Here is a 17,671-nt window from a genome sequence, read left to right on the forward strand (position 1 = left end):
TAAGACTAAAAGTCTTGAGTCTTTCAGCACTGCAGATTTTGGTGGACATGAAATCATATTAATAACAAAAAAACCTTCTATTACCTACACTGGCTGCAGACTGGGTCATAATTGATGAGCCCTCTGTAACCCTCACACTTGTGTGTCCTTCCCACAGACTTGTGAGATGGAAAAGTTGAAAGTAAGAGATGTGAGAAGCCAGCAGGGCATGTGTGCGTGTGCTTCCCTGTGACAAAGCTGATGCAAAATGTTACTTTAGGGGAAGTACTAAAGTCTGTATGCTTGGTCACATGAGGAAGGGGAATAGTTAGGTTTTCCACTCATTTTAAACATCTGCAGAATCAGTTGCTACTAAATGCTGTAGGAATTTAAAATGCTGCGTTGCGACACTTTTCATTCTGATTTGCCCCTTTTTGACCTTGAGTGGGTTTTTGTCACAGAAACAGATACAGAGTTTAATCCAAAACTTAGTTAAAAACAAACCAAAGCTAACATCAACCCACTGAAAACACAGACAGCATGTTGATAGAATGACTTTGAAAATCTACTTGCATTCACAGCCAAGGACAAGCTTTATCCAGGAAGTGGGGTGGAGCAGGCCAGGCATTCCAGTTCTGTGCTTTTTTTTTTTTTTTTTTGTTTAAGGATTGCACTTGAAAACATAAAGTTTGAATGAGAGAGCTTAACCCAAGCTTTAGAGGCTCACCTAACACTGATCTTTGGCCAAGCTACAGTTGTCAGTATTGTCCCTGGGTGGGTTGGTGATGGTGGGGATCAAACCCAGGACTTTTACCTTCCAAAGCATCGATTTCTGCTTGGTTAAAAGCGTCATTCTGTTTAGGGTGAGGAGCAGGTTTACCAGCTCTCTGCGTTGCCCAGTTGAAGCAGGGTGAAGCCTTGCTGTACTTAATAAGTATGGGTCGTAAGAGGATTAAAAAAAAAATCAACAGTGCAGCCACTGCCTGATCTCAGGCTGCGGGCTCACCCCATGTTTCTCTCTTTAGCTTCTGTCCGGTCTACATTCCTAACAAATCTTTTAAGCTCTGGTTTTACAAAAGCAGATGCAGGGTAATACTACGGGGGGGGGGGGGGGGGAAGGAAAAAAGAAATACCATGTATTTCTCTCTATTTTGTACAAGACTTATTTGAAATGTGGTGTCATGAAGTGAGGGTGTTACTGAAGAAGGGTAGAAGCTGGAGCTGCAACCCTTGTGTCTGTAGAGATATCACTGCTGTGGTTTGAAGTAATGAGTTTATAGTAAAGTTCTTTTAAGCAGAGTATAAACCTGGTTTCCTTATGAATAGTGTGACACACTGAACAGAAATGATGTATTTTTAAGTTACAGCTCAGAAGGTATTTGTGAGCTGTGATTCATTAAAAAGAATACAACCTTTATGATAACTACCAACCCAGTTTCTCAGCATGCTTTGAATATATCTCATTCTTCAGGGCTGGTCTAGGAAAAGTTGATTTCATTCACAAAGCTTAGATAATCGTGTAGTGTGGGTGGAGGGGTTAAAACTTCAGTGATTGCCTCATATGCGTATAGTTCCATCTCCTGGTTTTTTTATTTTATTATTTTTTATGGTGATAGAAGAACAAAGAAGGTTATTAGGATTATTGTTTCCACAAAATCAGGTTAGTTTTCTGTGACAGACTGTAATAAAGAAGATTTCAACAAGTGTAAGACTCGGCTTTAATCCTTCAAGACAGTTTCCCTCTGTGGGCTTTCTGGACTGAAATGTTGAATAACTTTTAAATGTAAGGTTTCTGTTTTGTCTCTGCTAGGTTTGATGAGAATACTTAGCCCTTGGTTATTCAGCTGAGCAAAATACATTGCTGCGTGTGCTGCACGAGTCAGTCGCAAACCGGGAAAAGGATTGAATAGCAATTGTGTTGGCATGTGTTGTGTATAAAGTTCCTGCTGTTCCCATACAGAATGGGACGCCAGCACCCGGCAAAAACATGCACCGCCAAAAGCTTCTTCTGAGGGTTAAAACAGCCACAACAGGCCAGTGTCTGATGGTGCAGCGCTGGGCTTGCTCCTTTATATAGTTTCTAAAGTGCAAAATGCACAGGAGGCAAACCAAAAGTGACACTTTCACTGTGCGGAAATCTAGGAGAGCAAAATGCAACTATTTTCCCAGCCTGTCTTATGGTGTTTTACTGTTTTCAGCAGCACTCTTGCTCCTAATGGGATCTGTAGTAAGAAATTGTGTATTTGAATATTTATTCTCACTGTGCAAGGATAAATATTTGTGAGATCCAGCCCCTAGTTACCACAGATTAACGTTTATTTAAATATTTTAGGTATTTATAAACACTGGATTTAAAAAAAGGCATGTGGAAATGGCTTCTGGGTAATAAGCAAATGACTGCTCAGAACAGAACCACCCCAGTGACATTTATTTCCTTTGCATTTTTGCAACTCTGTGTAGTAAAAAGACTGTGTGATTTCTTTTTCAAAGAGAGGAGGCTACTGGTGCTGCTGATTGGGCTTCGCTGCAAAGGGCGTGCTTGCTAACAGGAGTTTCTACAGAAGGTTATCAGATTCAGGCCTGATTCTGATTTATATAAGATTTGTTTTTCCATCTGTAAGTCTGCAGGATTTTTTTTTTTTTTCCCCTGCCTGGGAGGCAGTAGGGGGGAGGTCCCCTCCCAGAAGAACCGAAACGTTAACTTCCACATTATTTTGTTGAGCAAGCAGTGCAGCGGCAACGCGAAGTGTTAATCACATTCTCCATCCCGAGCTTGCCTTCGCTGCAGTAATGGGCCCGGGAAATAGTTCCTCAAGATCCTACCCTAATTCTTGAAATCGCAGCGAAGCTTTATGGTATTATGTTGCTACTGGAGAAGTGGTGGAGCACAGACATATCTCAAGTAGGCATCTGCCAGGGGCTTTGATGGGGAAAATTTAAAGGACCAGGAATCTCAATTGGTCTCCCACAAATGGGGTCAGTGGTGATCTGCTCTGTTCCTTCGACACCTTCTGTGTAGTCTCCTCTTATAGAACAGTATCCCAGACCTGTTTTGGGGAGAAGTGGTGATTTAAAGGATGCTGTGATGCCAAGAGAGGAAGAAGGGAGATGCCTGTGAAGTGGCAGCAGTTAGCATTTGTTCTTGAGGGCTTAAATTTCTGCATGGGAATCTGTCGCTGTGCCACTGCTTTAGAGGAGCCGCTCCAAGATCACTAGTGACCTGTTGTCTTGGAGGTTTTGATTCTCCTGTGTTACTGCCGGAACTGGTGCACAGTTGAGAATGGGACAGACAGCACGCAAAGAGCTGTCCACTAAAAATCATTTCTTCTTAGAGCTGCCATAAATCAAACCTAACCCAGGAGTTTATTGTTTTGGTTTCTGCTGAAAGGGCTCAATAAGAATTGAGAGCTTCTCTTGTGTTGTCTGATGCAGCCAGATAACCGTCTTCTCAGAAGGTGCTTGTTTAATATGAACGGTGATGCATTATTTGAACAACTCCTTTATGAACAAAGACACATGTGGATTTGAGATTAGAATCTCCTAATTGTAAAGTGAAGGGCATAAAAGGAAGTGTCTTCTCACCTAGTGTATGATAAATGTGGGACTTGCTGCCCCAGGACTTCATGGATGCCGACTGTTTAGATGAGCTCAGAAACTGATGAGACTAGTTTATGGACGTGAAATCCATAAAGGACAATTAAATGATGGTGTTTGTTTCTACGTGGCCTTAAGGTGTGGTGGGAAGCTGCAATGTGGAAAAGGACAGCAGGGAGAACAGTTGCTTGCTGCTTGCCTTGTTCTTGTGCTCTTTTCTTTATACATCTGATATCTGATCACCGATGGACAGAGGATGCTGGTTTCTCTGGAGGCTGGATGACCTAGCATGGCTATTCTGAAGTCATGTGGCTTAGGGTTTCTTGTCTTGTTTGTTCGCTGACGTTTCCGATGATGTTACAGAGCAACCTGCCTCTTCTGAGCCTCCATTTCTCCCCGCTCATAAAACTGGGCTAATGACTCTGACCTTTTGTTTGTAAAGCAAAAGGAAAAGGATCAACAAAATACTGGAGCTTATTTACTATCATTACTGAAATGATGAGCAATGCCACTTTGCGATACTTCAAAGAGGCTTCGCCTATAAGATGCTGGAAATCCCTAGAGAGAAAAAATGTTTCGGGTGGAAAAGGAGGAGGGGGGATATTCCTCCCATTCCCATCTCGTAAGTGTGCTTTCCTGCAAGGCATGGAAGTAATATCTCCAGCCATCTCCCTTCCCAGCTGGGCTATTTAAAATAGCCACTGACAATCTTTGCTTTTTTCCATAATAGCCAAAAGGGCTGGTGTCACTGATCACATAGAAGCGAGCTCTGCATAAATTGTTCACATGCTGTGGAGTTTTGCGAAGTACTCTGTTGACCTATTGTGTTACTGCTAATAAGATTGAATGTGGTTTTAATTTCTCATTTCCTCTTTCACTGGATGCCCTTTTCCTACTTCTTAGAGTCTTACTTCAACTCTCTGTATAGCAAAAGTCTTTTCTGTTGCTCAAAGAATGAATGATGCTTTGCTTTCAGGCAGCTCCGCACTGGAGGGCTTTAAGTGGCATTCAGAGAAGGCTATCAGCCACAATATCTGATGTATTGGTGTAGCTGTGGTTCATGCATGGAGTGCAAAAAATGGGATTTAATTGGGAGGGAGGGGGAATAGTGGCCCTGGCTGAATGGATGGGTGAAAGTTCCCCGACCACCCCTTAGCCCAGCAAATAGTTCGTTGAGTGCTTGCCAGAGCGGAAGCGAGTTCCCTTTCAGGCACCCTGCTTTTGTGCACCGTAAGAAAAAGCACGCACTCTTATGGTTTTGGCCTTGCAGCTGCAAAAAAAAAAAAAAAAAAAAAAAGCGAGAGAGAACCGTGCACACACCCAGATCCTGTTCTTTCAATACCGACAGCTGCTGAGCCGATCCTTTGCTGGAGGAAGGCATGTAGCTATAAACACAGCTTGTGTAAAACCTTTACCTTCTGTCTAGGGCAGCATGAAATAACTGGCCGCTTCCCTTTTGGAGGCTAAATTAAAAACGCGTGTAATTAACTTATACAAAATAGCCTTTTGGTTGCTATTGAGAATTCAATATTGCATCAAGGAGGTTACATCTAGGGTCTGGCTTCACATGAGAGGTTTCCATAAAGCAGCTTATTATAGACCTTGTGGTGAGCTTTGATAGAAAGACTTGCATCTTGAGCATCCCTAATACGGTCTAATCTCTCTTCTCCCCAAAAGATCAGTTCAGTAAAGTGCTGGTGTCAAACACTCTGAAATAGTTTTGGATGGTCCGGAGCCTGGAGTTTGCACTGTAGATTACGTAAGGTGAGATCACTGCTGGGCTCAGAACATGCAAAATGGAAACAACTACAGCTTAAAAAGAATATTTTTCTGACTGTCCCGAGGAGATTGCACAGGCATCTGTCACCACGTCCAAGCTGAAATTTGACCCTGCTCTGTCAGACCAGGGGGGCTGATTGAAACAGTGGGCCTTGCTGAAGTCTGCCTGGAAGGTTGTTCGGTCCTGCTGGCTGCATGGATGGAGAAAGTGAGTCCAAGGATTGTCATGCTGTTGAGCAAAACCAGAAGACTGCTACTCGCAGCTTCCTGCAGCTCTGCCTGCAAATCCCAAATGGCAGCCAAGGATCATGCGCCGTGCCCGTACGTTGCACAGATGGCTTGTGCATGTACAAAAACCAGATTCAGTGTTTCTGGGGGGGTCGCCTTGCTGGGTACCTCTATGGAAGATCTGGGTTATCCCAGACATGGGGCAGGCCCCTTCTCCCCCAGCCCTGGTTCCTCTTCCCACCGTTAGGCAGGACAAACCATAGGTGTAAGGAAGGAGAACCGCTTGAAAAACCCCAGATACATGGTGGCTTTTGGTGCTGGTGGAGTGGGGGCCTGCCAGTTCTCCTGAGTTCGAAGTAGTACCCGTCTCGCTTCACTCCTGAGATCCAAAAAGCATATTCAGGGTCTTAATGTGGCATCATGTGTAACTTTGGTTTTTTTTCTCCTCTGTGATAGACCCATGTGTTATTTTGACTTTATTAAGATGCTGTTCATAAACCATTTTAATTTAGATGCTCAAGGCTGTTCTCTTGGTTTTTTGTGACACAAATCCCAGCAGATATAACACTTCTGGAAAGTATCAGGGAGTCAGTGTCTTTCCCCCCCCGCCATGTCAAAGGTTAACTTAAAATATTAATGCTGCAAAGATTCATTTAAGATACTAAAACTGTTCAGGCAAGAATACATGTACATATTGTAATTACTTCCTTTTTCTTACAATTAAAGTAATTGGATTATATTTAATGAGCTATTTACATTTAATAATTAAGAAAAGACTTATCTTTCCAGTATTCCCCAAGTGCAGCAGAAGGGTGGGGGCACTCAGAGCTGTGATATAATTATCTAGGCGTGAGTTGAAACTGAAAGAGCAGTTGAGCTGTATAGAAAACACTTGGAACTGGTTTGTTCCTACTCTTTCATTAATCAAAATAGTTTAGTGTGTGTTAAAGGAGGGGAGGCTGAGCTTAGCTGCAAATGAGACAGAGTTTATCTGCTGGAAAGAAAGGTTAAAATATGTTCAGACTTCAGGAATAAGTCATTTAGTAAAAAAAAAAAAAACACCACACCCTCTCTTTCCGTATTAATTACCGAGTGCTGCCCTAGAATGAAAATGTGCTGATGTATTGTGAGAGTTGCGCTTTGCACCGAGCGCTTTGTTAGTGCTAACAGGCACAAGCCTTTCCTCTTGCTGGAGGAGGCTGGTGCGAAGGAAAGGAAGAAAACATGCTATCCTCATTAGCGGTAATTCAGCCTGGGAATGAGCGATTCAGCGGCGTTTGCTTTAGCAGCCGCGCACCATTTGCAGAAGTTGGCCTGCGGTTCTGCGCAGGCAGCCCTGCAGCAACAGCGTGAGGCTTGGGTACCCAGCTCGGGTACCTCCAGATGAAGCTGCTGGGAATGATGCTGCTTGTGTTACCTAAATTGCATCTCTTCTAGTCAAGAACTTTTGAAGTTAATTCAGTGCTGTTAAAGACTTTGTGGCTTGGAAAATGAAGTAGTCTGATTTTATCCAGAGCTCATTTTGCCTGGGTTGGGACAGAAACAAATGGATGATTCTGCCAAAGAAAGCTCCTCAACCTTGACCTTTAAGGACTGGCTTTTGGGGCAGCGTAGCAATCCTGGTTTAGTAGACATCTCTCTCTTGGGTTGCTGTGACTGCTAACCCTGGTCATTTTTACTGCTCAGGGGACTCATCTCTTGGGAGAGGCTGAGACCAACTTGTTGAATAGTCTCGTTGACTTTGGGCAGTGTTTTGGGCTCAGAGCAGATGTCATAGGAGACCTCCTGCCGATGGACTGAAACCTGCCCACTGACCAGGCCTCTCCCCACACTCTCCTAAAATATTTATAGACCCTATAGTGGGTTTTCTATACCTGAGGAGGCCAAAGCTACCTGTTGATTGAAGCTTGTATTACTACGCTGTATTGTCACTGACCTTGTATCCTTGCCAAAATTATTCATAGGTTTAACAGAAAGCATTCTGCTCCTTTTGCTGCTCCTGTTTCCTAGGAAGCAACAAAGCCAGAGCTTTTCTAGTGCTGAAGGAGCCCTGCCTCTCTCCTGATGTATATCCTCACGACAAAGACCTTGAAACCTTTCTGTTTTGGAGCTTTAATTCCTGTTTAATCAATAGTTCTGTATTCTGAGAATCAAATCCCTGTGACAGCTCTCTTTAATTGAGCTAAACTGCCTTTCTCTTGTCATATCTCTTCCAGAGTTTTATTTAAATGCATTTGTTCTGCCTGTATCCTAGTCAGGCATTGATAGGAACACCAGGTGACCCTCTTTGTTTAACTTGTTTTTCAGCTAAATGAATGGAAACATTAATTAGGGCAATGGTGTGGGTTTTAGGAATTTAAAAAAAAAAAAGTCTAGGTCAAACTGCTGGCTGTATTTGCACTCCAACAGAAGCTAGGAGGATCTGTATGTTCCCCGTTAGTGACACCCCCATCTTTCCACCCCCAGCTTGATTTCTGCCAGCGGCTTCGAGTGAGTCCCTCTCCAGGAGAGCAGGCTGGCATTTATTCCAGCAAGATCATCTTCAGTAAAGCTGATAACAAAAGTTTAAAAGGAAGAGCCAAATTTTCAGTCACACCTGTGCAATCCCCTTGAGGGCAGTAAATGATGACGATAATGCATGAGCCAGACAAAAAAACACAGAAAATGGCTTTCTGAGCCTCTTTTGCATTTTTCAGAGCCAGCAGACTGGGGGGGGGGGGGGGGGGGGGGGGGGGGCCGCGGGAAACAGGAGAAAAAAGAAGAGTATTTTTACTCTGGGAACTGAGCGGGCTGGATGTTTGTTGTCTCAAGGACTCCACAGTGCGCTGTACAATGCTTCGTTATTCTGCGAGATCAGGGCCGACGTTTCCTGGTGTCAGAACATCGCTGTGGAAATGTGCAGTGCTGCTCTTGCCCCACGCTATTGCCGAAACACCTCTTTCATAATGCCGGCAGATCGCATCTGCCAAGTTCTCAAGTTGGTGATTGAAGTGGATTATTAATATACAGAGGGGTTACGTACGTGGGGGTTTTTTTGTGATCGGCTAACTGTGTTCTCCTGAAGGCCCTGTGTTTTCGGTAGATCCTGCTTCAAGAAAGCTTTTGTGCGATGGTGGGTGAAAACACGACCTGCGCTTTCTGTCTTAGCGGCTGGTAAGAGATGGTGTGTTTTCCCCGGCACCCAGGGGGTTTTACCCATGCATCTTCCCCCATGGTTTTTGGGGAGACTAGACCCCTGTGAAGGGAAAGCAGCCCTGCAGCTGCCCTTCACTGCTGACTCCTGCTCAGCTGCTGGCAGGCTGGGCTGTTAATGACAGATGAGCCTGTGACGCGGTTTTGGGAATGAATACTTGTTACAGCTGGCGGGATGGAGTAGTTTGTGGCATCACATGGCAGTTTGCTCTATAATTTCACTCCCTATTGCTCGGATGCAGCACTGATTGCTAGGTCTCTCTCTGAGTGTGGAACTGTAGCATTTCTGATTGCTGCATCCCACTTCTCTGTGGCTGCATTGTGAGCTTGGATATAGCCCTGAGCACTCAGCAGAGCCTTCTGCTGAATTTTTTTTTTCTCAGTTCTCCGTGTGTGTGTGTGGCTGCTGCTTCCCTTTCTGCTAGTCTTTTGGGGTTACATAAAAGCCAGTCTCTTTCTGGCCATTACAGCTACATGGGGGAGTAGTTACTGCTGAGAGAAGCTTGAAATTTGAAGCAGAGTTGTCACAGACATTAGAAAGAACAGTCAGTCTGCGTTGGCAAGCTACTGAGTTAAGTCTCATTTCATACTGATGGGAATTTCAGATCTGATTATCTCCTTCCTCCCTCATTCCCAAACCTGCTGGTGTGTCTAATCCCCCGATGGGTACTCCTAAAGGCTGCTCTCCAAGGCGCTTAGCTGAAGGCTTGGTCTCCTTGGCTATGCTGCTTGTTTGTGTCCAGGCAGAGGATTTTATAAGCCCTGCTGAGGGCAGGGTGATTGGTCACCCTGATGTACTTGAAAATCAAGCCTAATTTCCCTCTCCTTCCCCAGAAATGCGCTCTGTCCTCCTTAGGTGCTTTGTGCTACACCAGACACTATGACAGATGATATCACTGCTGGGGTCCAGATTTATTTGCAGATGGTCCCTGATCTAAGAGGTTGTGTGTCACATTGAGTGGGGAATTACCCAGGTGACTCCCAGTAATGCTATGCTAGCTGGTCAAATACCAGTGAGAAGAACCTTGCCAGGTCTCTCCCTCCAACTCGCCTGTTATTTACAGCTCTTTGTGTGCATTGCATACACACGTCTCACCTTGTAGTCCTGCCTGCCTTCTCCTCTGCACCACTGTGTTGACTGTGCTATCTGCCTGCTGTACCAAAAAAAAAAAAAAAAAAAAAATAGTTCCTCTCTTGCTGTGCAGTGCTGTTTTCTGCTCTGCTCCAAACTGCTTGTTAAGGGGTACTTGCTCTGGGTTGCTGTTTTCAGTTGACAGAACTCACATTGGAAAGCAAATACTCAATCCTAAAATGTCCCTGTATTGCTTCTCAATACTTGTAGTCAAAGTCTGTCTCCTTTATTGTTCGCAACAATTGTCCAATTTTACTGTGCCAGCCCTATTTATTAGAAATAGTCAATAAGACTCAGCTTTGTGTGAGGGGTTTATAGACTGGCAGTTCTTGTTTGAAACAAACCAATTGTACTTGATTCTAATCCAGAACTGGGATTCCTGAGTGATCTGCTACAGCAGAACTCATGGGGAGAGCGGTCGATGACTTGCTGATAAGAAATCTTCCAGCAGCACGCTCATCTTGAATTTACCTTGTGCTTTGCTCAAAGTGCGGGATTCGGAAAGGCAAAAAACTGCAAGTTGCCTTTTCTTTTTTCCCCCTTTTTGGGCCTGTGTTGCACCACGCTTGTTCCCCAGTGCCCCAAGAGTGTTTACAGAAACAATTGCCAAAGTCAGAATCCTCTTGAAAACTGGTGAGAAGGCATTCAAGGTGAGAGCTTCTTGTGGAGGGAGCGGGATGTCACATCGGCAGCCACGTGAAGAAGCACTACGCACAGATCCTGCTCTCTTGGAGAAATACAAGGTATCCGAGACCACCATGTGTGCAAGCACAGGATAGGAAGGGTGATGCCGAGCAAAAGCCTGGTGAATCCGGGCGAAGAGGTGCCAGTTGTGGCTGGAAGATCGGTAGGAATGTAGGAGTGGTGAGCTCAGTTTCCAGGGCTTTTGTTGCGCTCAGCAAACTTTTTCTGGGCTGGCATGGGGCTGTGGAGCGGGCCAGGGCTCAGCAACGCGTGCGTAAGCATTTTGGGAGAGGGGAAATTATGAGGAATTCTGGCAATGCCCAGCTGGAGGTGGGGCAGCGTACAGCTGCGGGGAGGCAAGGGGAAAAGAGCTACGAGGCGAAGCTGGGCTTTTCGGATGGTTTGGTTTTTAGTCGCTGCCGTCATAACAAGGCTTGGAGCCTTCTTTGATTCAAGTCGTGACTTGGAGACTTCAGAGGAAATGCTTGCCGTGAGCAGGTAGGAAGGTTCTGATTCAAGTGGGAGAGAAAAATCATTTGTTACTGTAAGAAAAGCCCTTACTTCTTGTTTGTAAGAAGGTGTGAAGCACGGCAGTTGGGAGGATGAGTATTTTGAACCTCGATTGATGCAGTGTTTGTGGATTTGGCACACCAGCGGCTTCAGCGTCGGCCTGGCTCTCCCAACCAGCGGTGCTCTGCAACCAGCAAAGATCACTTTTCCCCTCACATAGCTAGCGCTGTGTTTCAATTTGATGCCTTTTTTTTTTTCCATATTCATTAGAAATCTGTTGCAGAGAGTTTTCTGTTTCTTAGAGGCAGCTTCCTTTTACTTTTAACATACTCCCTCTCTTCTCCCATTACAGTGGGATCAGGATAAGTCCTCTGTGCCCATGGCGTGCCAGTCTTGCAGCTTCTTAAAAACAGTATATGCACCCCAAACTCTACTACTGAAACAAATCTCATTTTCAACATTAATAAGCAAGTGGAAACGCTTATCTTTGCCCGGAAGATAAGGATTTTTGGCCTCGCAATTCATTTAACTTGCTTCCGAATGGTAGGATTTAGTTATAATATGTGGTCCGCAGTAGTTACGTGACAGTGACTAATGCCTGATGACCAGTCTGGCTAGCTGGGGTGGAAAACTGCTGTGCTGTCATGTCCTGACCACTGAAAGTAAAGCGGTTGTGGATGGCTCTTGCTCGGTAGCATACTGTCAATCGGCTTCTTAATGACTCTCTTAAAGAATAAAAGCAAGGGCCTCCTGGAAAGCTTTTTTTGGGTCTGTCCCTTCCTTGTTTCATTTACTGTGTCTCTTCCCAACCCCCAGCTGTATGCCTCGTGCTGTCTCCAGTGTTTTGCTGCTGCCGCCGCCTCCTCCCTCTGCTCTCATATCTTGTCCCTTCTCCACACTTTATTTTCTGCCCCACCTGACTGCTGCTTTCAAAATACACCACTTAGTTTCCAATCCAGACTATTCATCTTTGTCCCACCTAATCAGGAGGCATGAAGGTTTTACAGGAGCCCATTAGCTGTTATCTCTATACCTACCCTCCTAAGACTCATGGGGAAAAATGAAGTCTAATGGTGAAGTGCCTTCTTGTGGGGGCATCGATTGCTCTCTTGCTAATGCTGGCACCAAGCTCTGGTTGTACATCCCAGTTTTCCTATCTGCCTGCCTCCACCCTACAAAAAACATCTGAAACCTCGAAGCTCCTTGTCCTTCCGCTCAGAGGAGAAGAAATTTTGCTTTAAGATGCCTCTTATCCCAAATGCTGCTGGGAGAGCAGAAGGGTGCTTGTCCATAGCCCATCCTCTCCTCCCTGCCTTGCTCATGCTGCACGGGGTTAATCTCTTAGTTCGACTGCTGTTTGCTGGATCCTGACTGGTGTTAGGTGCAACAGCAGGGCAGCAGAGCTGTCCCTGTCGCCTTGGGAAGAGGCGATGCTGCCGTACTCTGCGAGGAGGGCTGTCGTAGCGATCACGAGGGCGAAACTCTTGATTCTGCAGTGGAGTGTGGCAGGCTGTGCTGGGAGGATGGGGGTGGCTGGCAGGATGAGCCAGGCTATAAAGGGAGTGTTTTTCTTAGCCCTTACCGCTGCTGTCTTGCACCAGTGCAAATTTGTACTGTGCGTGTGCTGTACCATTGTTACTTTTCTAAAAAGAAGTGACTTTAACCACTACTCCTTGCTTTTAGTTTCAAAACATACTTTCGGTGGGGCTGTATATAGACAACATATTCTGAGCCTTTGTTTATTGGTGGGTATTTGGGGCGCTACTCTGTTTTCTGCCCTGTTCTCCCCATACTTGTAGAGATTAGCGCTACCTGCGTCTATCTGACCTGTCCTCTTTGGGGCTGTTTTTGTCTCTTTGTATACATGCATGCTCACATCTCATCCCCCTTACAGCCTTATTTTTCTTCTTGCTATTTTCCTTCTGTCTGTCCTGCACCTTGGAAGGTTTCCAGCTGGGTTTGGCGGATGGGCTGTCCACTCTGGCTCTGCAGATCCCACTGTGTGTGCTCCCTGGCCGAGCCCTGGGGAAGCACAGGGGAGAAGCTCAATGCAGGCAGCCTGCAAATGCTGCCTTGTTTATGAGAGCTGCTTGTTGGTGCAGACTGCAGTCTGGGGGGAGCTGGAAAAGTTTGTCTGGCATAAAGCGCTAAAGCTGACAAAAGATTGTAGGGCTTGGGCTGTAATCAATAAAACACGGGGTATTTAGAAGCGAAGGTCAGAGTCTTTCCTTAGTTCACCCTGGTCTTTAAATATGCGAGCAGTTACTGATGGCTGCTGCAGTGCTTGGACACGATGAAGAACAACACGGACTTCAGTCCTCAGAGAGTCTCTGTTTTTATTTATTTGGATGCAGATCTCACTCCCTGCTTCTTTAAGGTGTACAGGCTTGGGGACCCGTTCCTTGTGCAGGGACAAGCACGCAAAATTCCTCACGGAGAGGCGTTGCAAAATGGCAACCTACATCTGCTTGTCCAGGAGATATCCGTGTGCCCGGTATGCTTCGGCTCTTGAACTCCTCTGCCTTAATGGGTCAAATTTAGCAATTCAAAATCTGGCTTGTGAGGTAATTAGGAGGGATAATGCCCACTTCTTCCTCTTAACACCCTGATAGAAAAGCATCCAGGAAGGACTCCTGGACCTCAAAGATAAGCTGCCAGCTGCCACAGAGACTATCAAAGGGTGGCTCAAAGTCAAGAGCAAACAGCTGATTTTTTATGGTTCTTGGGTTTTTGCTGTTGGTGACAGGAAGCCATGTTCCCCAAGCTGTTAGCTTCCTGTTTTATTTTTACACCCAGCCCGAGCAGATCAGCATGCCTATCACATGGGAGCTGGCTGCTTCTCTTGGGCTGTTCCTCAGCTGACCTAGAAAAGTGATTCTTTCCCCTTCTAAATTAATCAAGAAGTTGGGATGTATTTGCTTTCACTTAGTCTTAAAGATTTTGGGCACATATCATGCTCCTTGTTCTGAGCTCTGTTTACCCAAGTTTCCTCCTCTCTCTTGGAGGCGGACAATCTGAGAGGGAGCTGTTTGTTGCTTCAACGTTTCAGCCTGTTAGCAAAGGAGATTTTTTTAATTAATTCAAGGCACTGACCTGCACATAAAATAATTTTCTGTCTAAAGCATAACTTCCGGACACTTATGTTTTCTTCTTTTTTATTTTATTTTTTTTTTTTAAAAAGAAAGAACTGGAAGTCTGTCCTGACTGTTGTACAATCAATCTTGACTTCTTTCTGAGCAGACTCTAGTGCTGCATCCTGATTAAAGCTCCCTCAACTTTAAACTGCTATAGCAGGAAAACAATGGTCCAGTGTAAACCTCGGCCCCGGGGGATTTCCCAAGGGAAGAGGGGTGCAGCCTGCAGGATAAGGAACAGTCACCAGAAAGTTTCCTGGTCAGCTGCAAGCGCTTCCTGTTGTTTCAGCAGAGCCCTGTCTGTGCTGCTCCAGGAGAGAGGCACCACGCATGCTTTGGTGTGCTGGAAGAAGCTGAGATTTTTTTTTTTTAACGTCTCCTGTCTTCATCCTCTTGGTTTAAGGAAACCTATTGATTGCAGGTTTAAAATATTTCTGAAGAAGAGCTTGTAAGACTCGCCAAAGACGCCGTGCGTGAGCGTGGGAGGAAGGAGACTGCTCAGAGGCGGTGGATGGGTAGGAAGGGAACAACGGCTGCGGTAATGCCAGCAGCACCTTGCGTGTGGGCGAAGATGTGTAGTTTTCCATCTCTGCCTCTGTACCTGAGCTGGTGGGGCTTTGCTGTCACTGCAAGTCATAGAACAGCAGGATCTTTATTTCTGATGAACCGGTTTTATAAGAGTGGGGAGGGGGGAAAGAAGGCTTATAAATAAAGCCATTTGAGAGCAGGAAAAACGAACACCATGGCTCTGGTGTGCCTGGAATTTGCGGTTGAGTAATCCTTTCCTGTTTCTTTTTTGGGTTGTTTTTCATCTTTCAGAACAGTGCCTGAAGCAGGTCCACCATGCCGTTAGTAACGAGGAACATTGAGCCAAGGCACCTGTGCCGTCAGACGTTGCCTAGCGTTCAAAGCGAGCTGGAATGCATGACCAACATCACCCTGGCAAATGTCATTCGACAGCTGGGCAGCCTGAGTGAGTACCATGGCGAGCCTGCGCGTTGCCCTCAGGAGTCGCTAGTGCTCTTTATTTAGCTCCCTTTCTACTCTCATGTTCCTATTTCTCCCCCATCTGCCTTCCCTGGGTAATGCTAAAATGTTTTCCTAAAGAAATCTGATGCTAATTTCATATCCCTGGTCCCACTGCCTTCCCATCGAAGAGAAAATGGGGAGGGGGGTGGTGGTGTGTGTGTGTGCATGCGTGTGTGAGAGGCTGCAGCAAAACTGCAGATGGAAGGATGGAGCACAACTCAGGCTTGTAAAATGGGAGGCTCTCTGAGCAGCCAGGATCTTGTGTCAGAGAATGTGCCTGTAATTGCACGCGCTACTAAATGGAGCTTGACTCTGTTGAATCTACACTGTGTCAGTAGTCTTATTTTTAATGAAAGATAATTAAAGCGCGTGCGCAGAAGCCGCCTGTTTGCCCCTGCTGTTTGTTGCGTTGCAAGACCCAAAGTCCCCAGTCTGAGCCAAGCATTGCCTCTGGAGTATTGGGGGTTTGGGGCTGCTTGCTCAAATGGCAGCACGAGCCGTAGCGATGCCTAGTTCAGCTCTCCAGTGGGCTGACCATTGGCCTTGTAAAGGCTGGAGGGAAAATGCGGGCCTACGTGCCATAGGAGAAACGAAGAGTTAATTGTGGTCTCTCCGGGATGACTCCTTAGTCTGTTGGAATGCTCTGGATTCTGATTAGCCACCTCTGCCCTTGAAGCAAGACTTTGATAATCAAATTAATATATTGTGTAGCTTCTCTGTGGTGTCTGCAAGCACTTCTGCTTGCTCTGCAAAGCAAGCCCCTTGTCTTCCACCATAGCGTGAATGTGGCAGGGAAAGTTTGGGAGCAGTCTCTTTCCAGCAGAGAAAACCATGGCCGTCACTAAAATCTGGACCTGTGTTTGCTGCCAGTCGGTATCACATTCTGTTGGATTGTAGAAATGTCACTGCACAGGCAAGACCAGTCTCCCTGCTTGCATTCAACTGGCCCTTGTTGTTCATTCGTTAGGTCTTGTAGCCAAGATGGTTGTGGAGTGTGAGTAAAATCCATCTCGTGCATGTGAAATGATGAGGAAGGCAGTAAAGCTGTGCAAATCTCAGCTGTGGAGAGAGCTAATCCCAGTCCAAAGGCATGCACTGGGTTAGTGTGACAGAGCCGTGGTGAGATCCTTCAGGTTTAGACCTTCCTTGCGCAGCTCAGATATTCAAAGCTTCTCTGCTTCTACCTCGTCAGAGAGGGTGAAGCACTGGAAGCCAGATTGCATCCTGGTTTCTTTATCGGGAAGGTACCCGGGGAGCCTTGCTCGGCGATGCAGGGAAGGAGGTGCGTGCTGCTGGACCAGTCGCGGATACCTGGAGGAGAGCGCTGGAGGGAAAACTCAGGAGAGGTGGCTCTTGCTGACACTTGCGTGTTTGTCTGTGTGAGAGGGGAGCCAGGCAGGTGGGGAGGAAATGCTGAGCACCGTCTCTTATCTGCTTCCCTAGGGTCAGCAGTATTTTAAATGAAGCAATATTTAGACTAACTGCTACAGAACGCTCACACCCAAATGACCAAAGCCCTGCCGCGCCCCCCCGCCCCTTCTCTCTCTCTTACTTCTGAAAAATAAATCCGCTCCTTCCTCGTACATTGAATATTACGGGAACGTAAAGCAGGTTCAGTAGGCTGTGACAGCCCTGTCAAGTGAATAATCAGCCATGCCTAGTGCACCACAGTCTCTTTACAAAGATGCAAACATAAATCTTGTCAAACTTTCATATTCCAGTGAGTTTACCCTTCGTTACTATCACAGCTGGTAGCACTTTGTATAAGTCGACTGTGCGTTTCTATGTGATTTTATAGAATCCACAAGCTAAAGATGGAAAGACCTATTAAATCATGCCGTCTGTCTTCCTGCCAGTGCATGACAAAGATAATTCTGATTGTAAGCTGCACTTTTGCAGTCAAAGTAACTAAACCAAAAAATTAATCTCTGCCTTACCCCATCTAAAAGTATGCATGAAACACAGAACGGTATGTGAGACGTTGGATGATAACTCTGTACAGGTGCACTTACACAGGCAAGGAAGTACGGACCATCCCTTCTTCTCCCTCCGGGGTCAAGACCGGTATATACAATGCTGTTTATATATTATTTTATGCTTGAAGCATACTACTCAGCATTGCAAACCAAAGACTTTATATTTTCCCTAGTGCTTGTTGCAGTTCCTTGTGAAATTCATAAATTATTTTCAGTTCTCATTAGACTAGAAACCAAATTACAACTTTTTTTTTTTTTTTAACTGTTGCTAGGAGGTGTCCAGTTATCCCGTAGATAAACGTTCACCCTCTTCGGTCAAATAGGAGAGCTGGTGTTGAACATGGGAGAGTGCTTCATGAAACCTGGCTATAGCGAGAGCTACCTGGCCCTTAGGTCTCCAGAAATAAAATCCTTCTCATGAGTTTGGGGAAAGC

The 17,671-nt window shown here is 45.6% G+C and overlaps 1 protein-coding gene across 2 annotated transcripts in view; it reads left to right on the forward strand.

Moving 5' to 3' along the window:
• Positions 1 to 17,671, forward strand: part of WASF2 (WASP family member 2) — a 33,016-nt gene that overhangs the window by 1,547 nt on the left and 13,798 nt on the right. The window contains exons 1-2 of one of the 2 annotated variants that reach the window (XM_054802083.1): positions 14,652 to 14,747; positions 15,052 to 15,205. In XM_054802083.1, the coding sequence (XP_054658058.1) occupies positions 15,076 to 15,205 (130 nt within the window). In that variant the 5' untranslated portion in view covers positions 14,652 to 14,747; positions 15,052 to 15,075. Of the gene's footprint in view, positions 1 to 14,651; positions 14,748 to 15,051; positions 15,206 to 17,671 lie in introns of those variants that run through there. The other variant, XM_054802082.1, reaches the window with a different exon arrangement.

The sequence above is a fragment of the Grus americana genome, chromosome 23, assembly GCF_028858705.1.
Source record: "Grus americana isolate bGruAme1 chromosome 23, bGruAme1.mat, whole genome shotgun sequence".
Lineage (NCBI taxonomy): Eukaryota > Metazoa > Chordata > Aves > Gruiformes > Gruidae > Grus > Grus americana.